At 56.3% G+C, this 11,404-nt stretch overlaps 1 protein-coding gene across 1 annotated transcript; it reads left to right on the top strand.

Moving 5' to 3' along the window:
- The first annotated feature begins 8,777 nt into the window (after positions 1-8,777).
- On the top strand, positions 8,778-10,361 carry HELT (helt bHLH transcription factor). The gene is made up of 4 exons (XM_074991846.1): positions 8,778-8,804; positions 9,159-9,263; positions 9,564-9,660; positions 9,874-10,361. Exons 1-4 carry the CDS (start codon positions 8,778-8,780, stop codon positions 10,359-10,361), a joined length of 717 nt encoding a protein of 238 aa, XP_074847947.1.
- The last annotated feature ends 1,043 nt before the right edge of the window (positions 10,362-11,404 follow it).

Genomic DNA, 11,404 nt, shown 5'->3' with positions numbered 1-11,404 from the left:
GAACCAAGGGTCTCAAACGCAATTTACCTGAGGGCTAGTGCCAGTCCTCAGATCCTCCTAGTGGACTAGCAGGCACCACCCCCCAGCAGAGCTCCAGGGGCAAGCGCGGGGGGTCCTCCATGCACACCCTCCCGCATGCCTCTCCCAGCTCGACCTGCTGGACAGTGCACTCCCCCTCTGTGCATCCCCCCCACTATGCCTGACGCCCCAGGCAATGTAAAACCCCCTGGGGGGCTCCCAGTGCCACCACCAGTGGTGAAGCAGAGCTAGGGTAGCTTCCAGGAGCTAGCTCTGCACCACTGCCAGCACATCCCTATGGTCCAGGGGAGGTGTGTGCCCAGCTGTCACACATCCATGGGATGGTTCTGCATGGCCACCGTGGGCCCCACGCTTTGCGGGGAGCTGGAGTAGCCACCCCAACTGTCCTTTGGACAGGATGGTTCCCCATACTCAGGTTAGCCTGCACAGCTCGGAAGGGTGGGGCCGGCAGCCTTGGTGGCGGGAGCCACAGGCAAATGGAACTATCCCACAGAATGTTCTGCTCCACTGTCACTCCCCAGACCAGCCCGCACCGGGGCTGGGGCTCTGCACTTGCCACCGCCACAGTGGAGCACCCTGGGAGATGGCTGTGGAGAGAAGCAGAAAATTCCGTGCCACTCTACTTCCCCCCAGCTCCCTCCGCCACATTGACACGTGAGCCCGACGCCTGGTGCCACGCCGCGCTGCTTCCTGCCTCACCCCCCCACACACAACCACCAGTAATCCCTGATGCTACGTCCAGGATTCTAGGAAGGAGTGAGATGTGGGGGAGAGGGCAGAACGTGGGCAGGGAAAGGCAGGGCAGGAGTGGAGCAGGGCCTGGATTTGTGGGGGGAAGGATATGGACACCCTCTAGAGGCACAGAGACTCACGTGGCAGCAGCCATGCACAGCACGGATTCTGGAACTACCTGGACCGCAGACAGCACCTCCTAGACCATGAGATTTGAGAGCCCTGCAATAAACTGTATCAGAGGAGGAATCAGAGCTCTACTCCTCTACCTAAATCAAACCTTACCTGAGCTAAGTTGCCTCCTTTTCATGCCGCTCACAACAGCTAACATCTGCTGCAGGTGTAGCAGTTGGGGCTAATTGGTTCTAAAAGCCTCATTAACTTCCTACTTGTCAGTGCTGGCAGTGTACATCCCTGTACAGAGCCAAATCTTGTCATCTTTATTCGGGTGAAGTTCACACTGAAATCTGTCTCTCTGTTAGCACATGTATACAATGTCAGCCACAGGTACCAGAATGCCTAAACACGTAAAAGGTAGTTTTCTTGAGGCAGGACTTTGGATTTGGGCTCTTATTTGTATAGCTTCTGTGACCGCAAAATGTAATTTTCTGGATGCACAGAGTCTTTTTTTTAAATGAAGTTTAGCAAGAGGTCTAGTCTCAATAAAATGATTGACATTGCATTAAAGAAGACTGTTGCAATGATTTGGTGGACTCAGATCTTGTATTTACCAGAGGGCCAAAGAATTCCAAATTTACAAAATGATTTACCAACTACAGAAATTACACTGATAACTTCACTCAGTACTAAAATGCAGCTACTTCTGGGGTAGAATGTGACAGTACATAGAACAGTGAGTGAAAAATAGTATCACACCCATTTGAAAATATAGGTGTAGTTTTTGTGGGAAGATTGTAATTATCTCAAATGGATTTGGATAGAACACCAGGATTACAGCTCCCTCAAATACACTACTGCAAAAAAAGTGTTGTGAGCTATTTGATAATTACATAGATCAGGAACACAGTTTTAATTTTCAGCCAAACCTCATCATCTTCCCCCTCCACAGTGTCAAGCTGGGGCACTGGGTGATCATGAACTCAGGGAAAGGCTATGAAAATGGATCATCAACAATACTTTCCAGTCGTGCTGTGGTACTTCCTGAGATCTCTCTCTCAAATTCTCGGACCATGGTTGACCTTGTTTAGCAAAACCAAGTATGGTCTTACGAATTGAAGAACTTTACTCTTTCTAATGTTTTCCTTTCAGGCAACTACTTCTGAGAAGCCAGAAAAGACTCTGTCAAATGATTAAGATACTCTGCTATCGGCTAAATCTGTTACCTCCTCTGCATTCCTACAGTAACGAGTGAAGTGGATTAGACATTGGACTTGGGTTTCCAGCATTATACAGTAGTCCCCTGAGATACACAAGGGCTCTGTTCCGCTCATCCCCTGTGTACCTCGAAGTCCGCGTAAGTTGGGGGCTTGGGCAGTGGGTTGGGGTGTGGTAGGGGGATGGTGGGGCTAAGCCTGGGGTGGGTTAGGGTTGCGAGGGGCAAGGGGGTGGAGTTGAGATAGGGTGTGGGGGGGTTGAAGCTGGGATGCAGGGGGTTGGGCAGGGGGTTGAGCCAGCTCGGGGATTGGAGCTGGGTCCGTGGGGGTGGTGGGTACAGGGTAGGAGCCAAGCCCTGTGCACACCCGAGCGTGGGCGGGGGGCTGGAACCTAAGGCCCATGTGTGGGTTGGAGCCAGAGCCCCCAGCATGGTCGGGGGGTGAGTTGGGGCCATGAGGGATTGAGCCTGGCAGGAGGGGGAAGAAGGGGATTTTAGCCCCATTAACTGCCTGCAACAGCAGGCAGCTAGGGGGCTAAAACCCTTCTCCCTACCTTCCCAACCTGACAGCAGTGCTGCTCTGGGAAGGCAGGCAGCTAGGTGGGCTAAAAGCCTTCTCCCTGCCTTCCCAGAGTGGCGCCTAGTGGTGCTCTGGGAAGGCATAGGGAAGGGGCTCTTTGTCTGCCTAGCTGCCCACCGCTGTAGGAAACTAGGCAGGCTGACAGCCCAGCAGCTTCACACTGTGCGAAAGTCACACTAAAGCAAGTTTCATGCACCATGAAGATATGTAAAGTGGGGTTTACTGTTCCACAATCCATTGCTAATTAGCCTCATTAGATTTGTTTTGCTAACACAAATCTAAACAGCCTACCAGGTCCTCCACAGAACATCACAGTACCCATTGCCGTAGTTAATGCTTTGTTAGTTTCCTTTTTAATCAGTATGGCTCTTCCTGTTCACCTGTTCACCTCATTCATACTGAGTACAGATGATGCACCAATTACATCAAGAAGGCTACTAAAATGAGTAAGATGAACCTAAAATCTAGAGTCCTACATTAGTGAATTAATGCAGATAAAGGTTAAAAAAATCAAAAAAAACCAAGAAAAAATAAACTGCTTCACCCAGCCTATCACAGTAGAATGTTGCCCCATTTTTGGTAAGTCTCCTTTTGAAAATACACCTGGGTTCAAATAAAGCAGCGAGATTAATCTAAGGATAAGTATCTCAGTCTCTCTATAAAAGACCTATTGAGGTATGCAGTGTTATTGTAGCCCTGTTAGTCCCAGGATATTGGAAAGACAAGATGGATGAGGCAATATATTTTATTGGACCAACTTCTAATTTCTTACCTGAATTCCAAGTAACTTTCCTGATTTTTTTCCCTTCCAGTGTGGTGGTTTCTTGTTTGAGGGTGTCCCCTTTGTCCTAGGTGAGATGCGATAAGTGGCTCCTCTGTTTCTCTGGGTCCCTATGCAGAGCTACTCAGCATATTTGGAGCTTTATCCTGGGCTATGCAGAGACTATGACAGGCAATCCTGGGGATGAGTCTTTTGTTTCTTACATTGGCTCAGGAAGTAAGTGTGGCTCTTAAGTTTTGCTCCTTTGCTCATGCTGGATCATTTCTATTTCAGCCTTCATCAGAACAACAACGCAAGAATGGCCGTAATGGGTCAGACCAAAGATCCATCTAGCCCAGCATCCTGTTCCCCGACAGTGGCTAATGCCAGGCCTCCCAGAGGGAATGAACAGAAAAGGCAATCACCAAGTGATCCATTCTGTCACCCATTCCCAGCTTCTGACAGAAGCTATGAACACCAGACCTACCCATCCTGGCTACCCGGACCTATCCATCACATATGTATCTAGTTCTTTTCTGAACCATATTAAAGTCCTGGTCTTCACAACACCCTCTGGCAAGGAGTTCCACAGGTTGACTGTGCATTGTATGAAGAAATACTTCCTTTTGCTGGCTTTAAATCCGTTTCATATTCATTTCATTTTGGTGGCCCATAGTTCTTGTGTTATCGGAACAAGTAAATACCATTCCTTACTTATAGGTTCTCCACACCTCAGTCATTTCCTCCGTAGTGTCCTCCTTTCTAAATGAAAACTCCCAATCTTTTTAATCTCTCCTCAAATAGCAGCCATTCCAAACCTTAAGCATTTTTGTTGCTGCCTTCTGAACTTTCTCCAAGGCCAAAATATCTTTTTGAGGTGAGGCGACCATGTCTGCATGCAGTACTGGTGATATGGGTGTACTGTGGATTCACAGAGAGGCAGTAAGATATTCTCCTGTCTTATTCTCTATTCTCACGGTGTCCAATATGATTTCCAGTCCCCACATGTGGCCAACTGGACACTGCTGTGTGGTGAAGCAGCTAATCAAAGCCGCACACATGGATAGCTCTCTGCCAGCTCCCCACACGTGCCTCACTACTTGGTAGGACAAGCGCATGGGGGCAGCAGCAGAGGTGGCTCCTCCTGCGGCTCTGGTGGCCCCACACGGCTTGTGGTGGGGGCTCCAGCTGCTGGGGCAGCTTGGCTCTAGCCATGAGGGCCGGCTTCTGCGGGGAGGCTCCAGCCACTGGGTGGCTTGCGCAGTGAGTTTAGCTCAGCTCCAGCCATGGCGCAGCAAACATGGGGCGGCTCAGCTCCAGCATGGGGCACGTGGCTCAGCTGCAGGGTGGCTTGCTTGCACATGGTGGCTCCAGCGGCAGCAGGAGCGGCTCCGGTCAGTCACCAGCACTTTGCATGGTGGGGAGGGTGCCTGGCTGGCCGGGGTGCTGCCTGGCTCTGGGGGGGGGGGGCACCTGGCTGGGGTGGGTGTGTGGACACCACTGCTCTCTCTGTTTTAACATGGCCTAACCTTGCTTTCCTGAGGGCTACTGCTGCACCCTGACTGGCTGTTTTCAGAGACCTGTCCCCAAGGACTCCAAGATCTCTCTCTTGCCTGGCCAGAGCTCAGCGAGACCCACCTTTTACCCCGGCAGTGGGGTTGCTAGTTGCCCATGTGCATTACTTTGCCTTCATCAGCTCTCCTGGGGCCTGGCAAGATGGTACTGCCCGGCCCGGCCCCTCACACGGTCAGCTGCAAATGGCGCGAACGGGCTGGGGTGTGACTTGGGCTGGTGAAGGGGGCTGACTAGTTTACAACCGGGGGCAGCTGCTGCAAAGGCCGGAGGGAGGCGCCTCCGGGCCAGCCCGCCCGCCAGCCACTGCAGGCGGCGCGGGGCACTTTCCCGCCCGCGGCGCCCGGCTCTGGGGAGCTAGAGGGGCCGGGCCCGGCCGCGCCCCAGCCCCAACGCGCCTGCGTCTGTGCAAACCCGCGCTCCTCTCTGTTCCTTCCCCCGGGGCGTCCTTCGCAGCAGGCGGGAGCGGCCGGGTTCCGCGCGGAGGGAGCCCAGCACCAGCCCGGGGCAGCCCCAGCGCCCTGCTCGGGCGGGACCGGGACCCACCCCACCAATAGCTGCGGTGACTGCGCCCCCTGGCCTCTTGCTGAATGGAGGATCCTGCCCGCAGGAAAGCCACTGCGCGCTGGGCCCCTGATTGCAGGCTCGGGCCCTTCATGCCCTGGGGGCGGCGGTCCTAAAGGACAGAGGAAAGGCCCCATTGGGCTATTTCTCCGAGCTGAGAGCTTCAGCCCGCTGGGCGCGTACCGCGTGCAGGTGCCAAGCGCGTTGTGGTTCACTAACGTCTGCGCCAGCTAAAGGCGTCACCCACCGCGGTCTCCTATCGGAAGAGAGAAATGCGGGCAAAAGCGACTGAGGACAGTGCGGGACAGGTAGCGGGGCAGCGAACCGAGCACAGTCTTGCTCTAGGAGAATCCAGCGTCATTGCAGGGGGGTTTAAAGGGCAAATAAATACTCCTCTCCTCTGGAGGCGCTGCAAAGAGTGCGAGGGGGTGAGGGAGATTTCCCCACCAGCTCCTAAATTCTGCTGGAGCTTTTCTTCTCCCTGCGATCCGAGCTATAAGGAAAAGAAAAATGCAAACGTGTCCGAGTTCCTAAACCGTAACATTTGCAGTTCTCCAACTGCACCAGCCCCACACCTAGCAAACCCACTTGTAAAGGTCAGGCCGCTCCTTCCCAGCCTTCGCTGCCAGACGGAACCGGCAGAGTGGCTTGGGGTTGCGACTCTGCGGCAGAAAAGAAGAAAATAAACAAGTCTAGTGGTGTAAAAAGTTGTCTTGCTGATGCCTGCAGCTGCTGGTTAACACAGGCTGTAAGAGGATCAACTCCATCTCGGCTGGCGAAGGAAAGAAGAAAGAAGGGGGGAAGCCCCCTCACATTTGCTATTCACAGTTTAGTTAATTTGGATGATAACGGTTAGTTTTTAATCCCATTGTGTGAGACTGAATATACTGAAACCTACAAGCGTCCCGAAAGAATTATCTACTGCAAACAGAGCAGCACGCTGGAGTTTCCGAGCTTGCATCCAGTCTGGCATGAAAACATTTGGGAAGATGCTGTTACAAAATGACTTTCTTGTTTTAGCCGTGCAGGGTTCTAAACTCCTTGCATGGGGAAACCTCAGGTTTGATCGTTGGACTAAGTATATTTGACTATATTGCACTTGAGGGCTGCGGGTCACCATTGCTGAGAAACAAGAACAAGAGTCTGTATTTCCAGTTAGGGCTATCCATGGAGCAAAATCAGATGGCTCAGGTTTTCCACACGTAAACTACAACTAATTGGAGGGGCGGGGATAAGGTAACACACTACATACAAATAAGTGGCTCTTTGGAAGAAATATGCTGGAGCTGAAAGGACTGGAACAAATGGCATTTTTATGATATTTCTCTGGGGAGTGCACCATGTCCCAGAGGGGCAGGACTAAACACTGGCAGTATAGATCAACCCCCTACCAACCGGCTCCTCCAAGTGAGGTTTTTATTTCCTTCCGCAGGGTAGAGGCACAATCCACCTTAGAGCTGCCGTTTAGTTAGTACATGTGTAAAGTGGGTTTCTTGTGGAGTGGGGGGGAGAAGGAGCCCCTATAGGAAAAGCAAGGGAGGTGGCAAGCAGCCGTGACCGAGCCATGGAAACGCGCTCAGAGGCCGTGGAGATGGGGGGTTCCCAGCCTCCTTTCAGCTGATTTCCTCTGATTTCTGTTTGTGTGTTTTCGATATTTTCCTCCTAAATCCCTTAAAAAGAGAGGGATCAACTTCCCCTCGCTCGCCCATTCTCCCTTTCTCCCCCCCCCCCGCCCCGGGACAAACGCTGCCATCCCCCCGTGAAGGAGTCCTCTGCGCTCTCGAGGCGAGAAACGCGGCTGCCAGAACAGAGGCCATAAAAAGTTAACAATGCTGTGAAAATATGTTTGCAGAAAATAGACAATTGTTGGATTAAACGTATTCAAGTATGAAATAATGCCTTTTTGTGTAAAAACTTCAGCAATGTGCGTGTACAAAAGTTCCCTGTGGCAGTTACTTGCTCCCTTTGTGAGCTGTGCGCTTTGGCGTCTCCACTTGGCGCATTTAACTCAGGGCCCTTTAAACGCGATTGTTTCTTTCTTTTTAATGACATTTACCGGATCAAAACATGCTGTTAATTCGATCAGAAAGCTTTACCCTCCCGAACAATGCCACAATAATTTCTCCTGAAGTTTGTTAAATTGACCAAAATTAGGCAAATGAATAGGGGGTCTGTAGGCGACCCCTCTTGCAGGTGACACCGAATAATGCACTCTCAGACCAGCTGCGATCTCCTCTTTATTTGCCCCTCTTTTCTTTGACCCGCATTATTAAAATTTAGGCCCAATGAAACTATTCAGACTTTTCAATGGGACATTTTCCTATAGGATAATAGGCTACAAATTGAGCCTCTCCAAAGGGGGGAGCCGGGGAGTAAAACAACAACACACAGACGCACATCACACAAAAAGGACCGTCGTGTGCCAAAGGCTCGCGGGAGCCTCCCCGGGCCGGCAGAGGGGAGGAGGGGAGACGGGGGGATCGTGTGCCAGCCCCCAGTCCCACACCTGCCGGGGTGTCCCAGCACATAAAGCGGTGTAAACAAAAACCCTCGCTGCCATCTCTCATAAAGATGGACGTGTCACCAAGTCGTGTGAGAAAAGCCTGGGAACAAACGGGGCCACTCCGTCTCCAAGGGCTCTCCCTTGAACTGGGCGGAACAGCCTATTAAGGGCTTACTTAATTACTGTAATGACTCTGGACAGGCTTTAAAATGCAGTCAGCGCTTGGCCAGGCGAGGGAGGGGGGCGCCTGGGATTTGTAAACAGGCGATCGTGTGAGAGAGACCAGGCGCTGGGGACGACAGAGGAGACCTTGTGTTTCACGCGCCGTTAGCGCGGTGCTGCGCCCTGCTCCCCTTCAGTCCTGTTGCCATGCAAATGTTAGTCTGGGGGCGATCACGTGTCCCCGGGAGGGCCACGTGGAGTAACAAAGCTGAGCTGCCCCTTGCTCGCCCCCTGGACTGAAAACAATTTTTTTTTTGCTCCCTTAAGGCTGATCTGCAATGCACACATTCCCCCAACGCCTCGCCCTAATCCGAGGGAATCAGGCAGGCCATGAATGCACCCAGTCGCCCCCCAGAAATGATCGCTTTATAAGCCGCCCGCTGGAGGTTGGGGGGCTCCAGTCCACCTGGGACGCTTGAGGCGACACAGCGGTTCCCCGCTGCCCGGCTCTCCCCGCCGGCCTCTCCCCAGCATGGCCTCGAAGCCGAAGGAACGGAAAGTAAGTGGGAGCCCCGCCGTGCGCACCGGGGCGGCCGCAGCCCTCCGGTGGATGGGCCGGGGCTGGGTCTCCGTCGCCTGGCCTCGTGCTTGGCTTGGGAAACAGCTTAGCGCACCAGGCTGCGCCTCGGCCACAGCCCCGCTGGGGAGGGCGGCGTGGGGCGGCGTCGGGTCAGTCGCTACCTCAAGGAGCTGGGCCCAGCGCTTCGCAAGGGCCGCAGCCCTCCAGTGCGATCCCCACGCAGCCGCTTGGCGGAGGCCGGCCTGAGGTTAGGGTATCTGGCCGGCTCAAGTCGGAACGCGCCCTGGGGAGCGTCCCCGCGCCCGGGGCCTGACCGCGTGGTGTGTTCCCCAGCGGACTCCGGTGTCCCACAAGGTGATCGAGAAACGAAGGCGGGATCGGATCAATCGCTGCCTCAACGAGCTGGGGAAGACCGTGCCAATGGCCTTGGCAAAGCAGGTACGCCCCGCGGCTCGCCAGGGAGCGCGCAGACGCGTGGCACGGTGACCCGGGGGGCAGTGCCAGGCCGCTGCGTGTCCGGGGGAAACGGGGGGCGGCCGGGAGCCGCTTGGGCTGGCCGGGCGGCCCCGGGGAGTTGCTGGCACAGACGCGTCCCAGGAAGGTGACTCGCGTTTCAAAGCCCCTGGAGCGTCCACCCTCCCGGGATTGAGCAGCCAGGGGTGTGGCTGACGCAGCCGGGAGGGCTCTGGCTCGGCGCCCCCCCGGGCGTCTCCTGAGGGCTTCGCGGGTGTCTTTTAGAGCTCTGGCAAGCTGGAGAAAGCGGAGATCCTGGAAATGACCGTGCAGTACCTGCGAGCCTTGCACTCCGCCGATTTCCCTCGCGGCAGGGAGAAGGGTAGGTACAGCCTTGGCACCCGGGGAGACCCCCACTCCGCGAACCTCTCGCCTTTGGATCGCCGAGCTGCGGGGGCGGAAATAACCCGCTCACTGGCTTACCTGGGCCGTGTTGACATTCAGCGGCTCCACGCCTCGGGCTCGGCATCCCCAGCGCCCAGCGGGGCTCGGACCTGCCCCGCGATCCCCTACCTGTACGTTGTTCCTTTTCCAGCAGAGCTGCTGGCGGAGTTCGCCAACTACTTTCACTACGGCTACCACGAGTGCATGAAGAACCTAGTCCATTACCTGACCACGGTGGAGCGGATGGAGACCAAGGACACCAAATACGCCCGGATCCTGGCTTTCCTGCAGTCCAAAGCCCGCTTCGGCAGCGACCCCCTCTTCAGCTCTCTGGGAGCCCTCCCAGAGCCGGACTTCTCCTACCAGCTTCATCCCGCTCCGGAGTGCCCGGCTTACAGTCCCACTGAGTCGGTGTTCCAGCAGGGACCCGGGGGGCCCTTCGCCTGGCACGGCCCTGCCAGGAGCCCCACTGTCCCTTACCTTGCCAGCTCAGCCAGGCCCCTGCCAAACCCCGGGCAGCAGCGCAACACCTTCTTGTCGTCGGTGCAGGGTCTGGACAGACACTACCTCAACCTGATCGGCCACCCCCACCCCGGCACCTTCAGCCTGCCGCCGGGCCAGCACCCCTCGGGGCTATAGCCACTCGGGCCGCGGGCTGCATATTTATACGGGGGAGGGGAGTCAATGCCCCACAGGCGCATCCATTCGCCTGCTGAGCTCTGGGCACACGTGCAGATAGATGCGCCCGGTGGGGAAGTCGCAGCGGTGGCTGCGTGGGGCGGGGGGGGATCCCGGATCAATGACAGCTGGGGAGCCAGGGGAGGTGCTTTCGCCCTGCGCCCTCGCCCCAGGTCCTTGCATGCCTCGGTTCCCCGCCCCGGCAATAAACGTGATGGAAAGGCTCTGCTCTGGCGTCCCGTGGGGGCGGGGGAGACCCAGTGGCTACGGCTGTGAGAGCGGGCCGGGCGGACGCGCGTCCCAGGGCGCACGGTGCGCTCCGCAGCCCGGGCGGGCGCGGGTGAGCTCCGCGAGTTAGCACGAGGCGCCCGGTGCCCCGGCGGGCGAGCGGGGCAAAGGGCGGCGGCGCTTTGCCGGTGGTCCCCAGCCCGCCCCGGGACCCGCCAAGGCGCTTTGCAGCTGCGCCTGGTTCCGTCGGGGCGCAGGCGGCGGCGGGTACGCGCGGCCCCCGCCGGCCGGAGGAGGGAGCTCCGCTCAGGCGAGCCGCGCGCTGTGGGCCCCGAGTGTGACTCCGCGTTACTCGGGCCTGGCTGCGGGTCCAGCGGGCGCGTTCAGCAGCAGGGCTGAGGCTGCGTGGGGGCCGGAAACGGGGCAGGGGGGAGGGGCCCCCATCCATTACCCCGGGAGGGACGAGCCCGGCTCCGAGGGCGAGCGGCAGGACGGGAGCGGACGAGAAGCCCTGGGGCACCTTAGAGACTGACGGGTATTTTGGAGCACGAGCTTTGCCGCTCGGTCAGACGCACGAGTGGGGCTCCCAGAGGCGGGTCTAACTGGACAGGCTCGTGCAAAGGGGGGAGCCCCCAGGAAGACAAGTATCGGAGGGGTTTCCCCGTCGCCTCCTTCGGGCTTCGCCTTCCGGCAGTTTATCTCCCTGGCCCGGGGAAGAGCAGGGCGGGATGCGGCCTGAGGAACAAAGCAAGACCGGGCTCTGTAGCAGAAGCGTC

Source organism: Carettochelys insculpta, chromosome 4 (genome assembly GCF_033958435.1).
Source record: "Carettochelys insculpta isolate YL-2023 chromosome 4, ASM3395843v1, whole genome shotgun sequence".
NCBI lineage: Eukaryota > Metazoa > Chordata > Testudines > Carettochelyidae > Carettochelys > Carettochelys insculpta.
This window is presented reverse-complemented; position numbering and strand designations above follow the sequence as displayed.

Excerpts from the sequence above, each read along its gene's own strand:
- HELT (XM_074991846.1), top strand. The coding sequence starts at position 8,778 with ATGGCCTCGAAGCCGAAGGAACGGAAA. Across the intron at positions 9,264-9,563 it reads CAATGGCCTTGGCAAAGCAG|AGCTCTGGCAAGCTGGAGAA; the intron begins GTACGCCCCGCG and ends GGTGTCTTTTAG. Across the intron at positions 9,661-9,873 it reads CCCTCGCGGCAGGGAGAAGG|CAGAGCTGCTGGCGGAGTTC; the intron begins GTAGGTACAGCC and ends TTCCTTTTCCAG.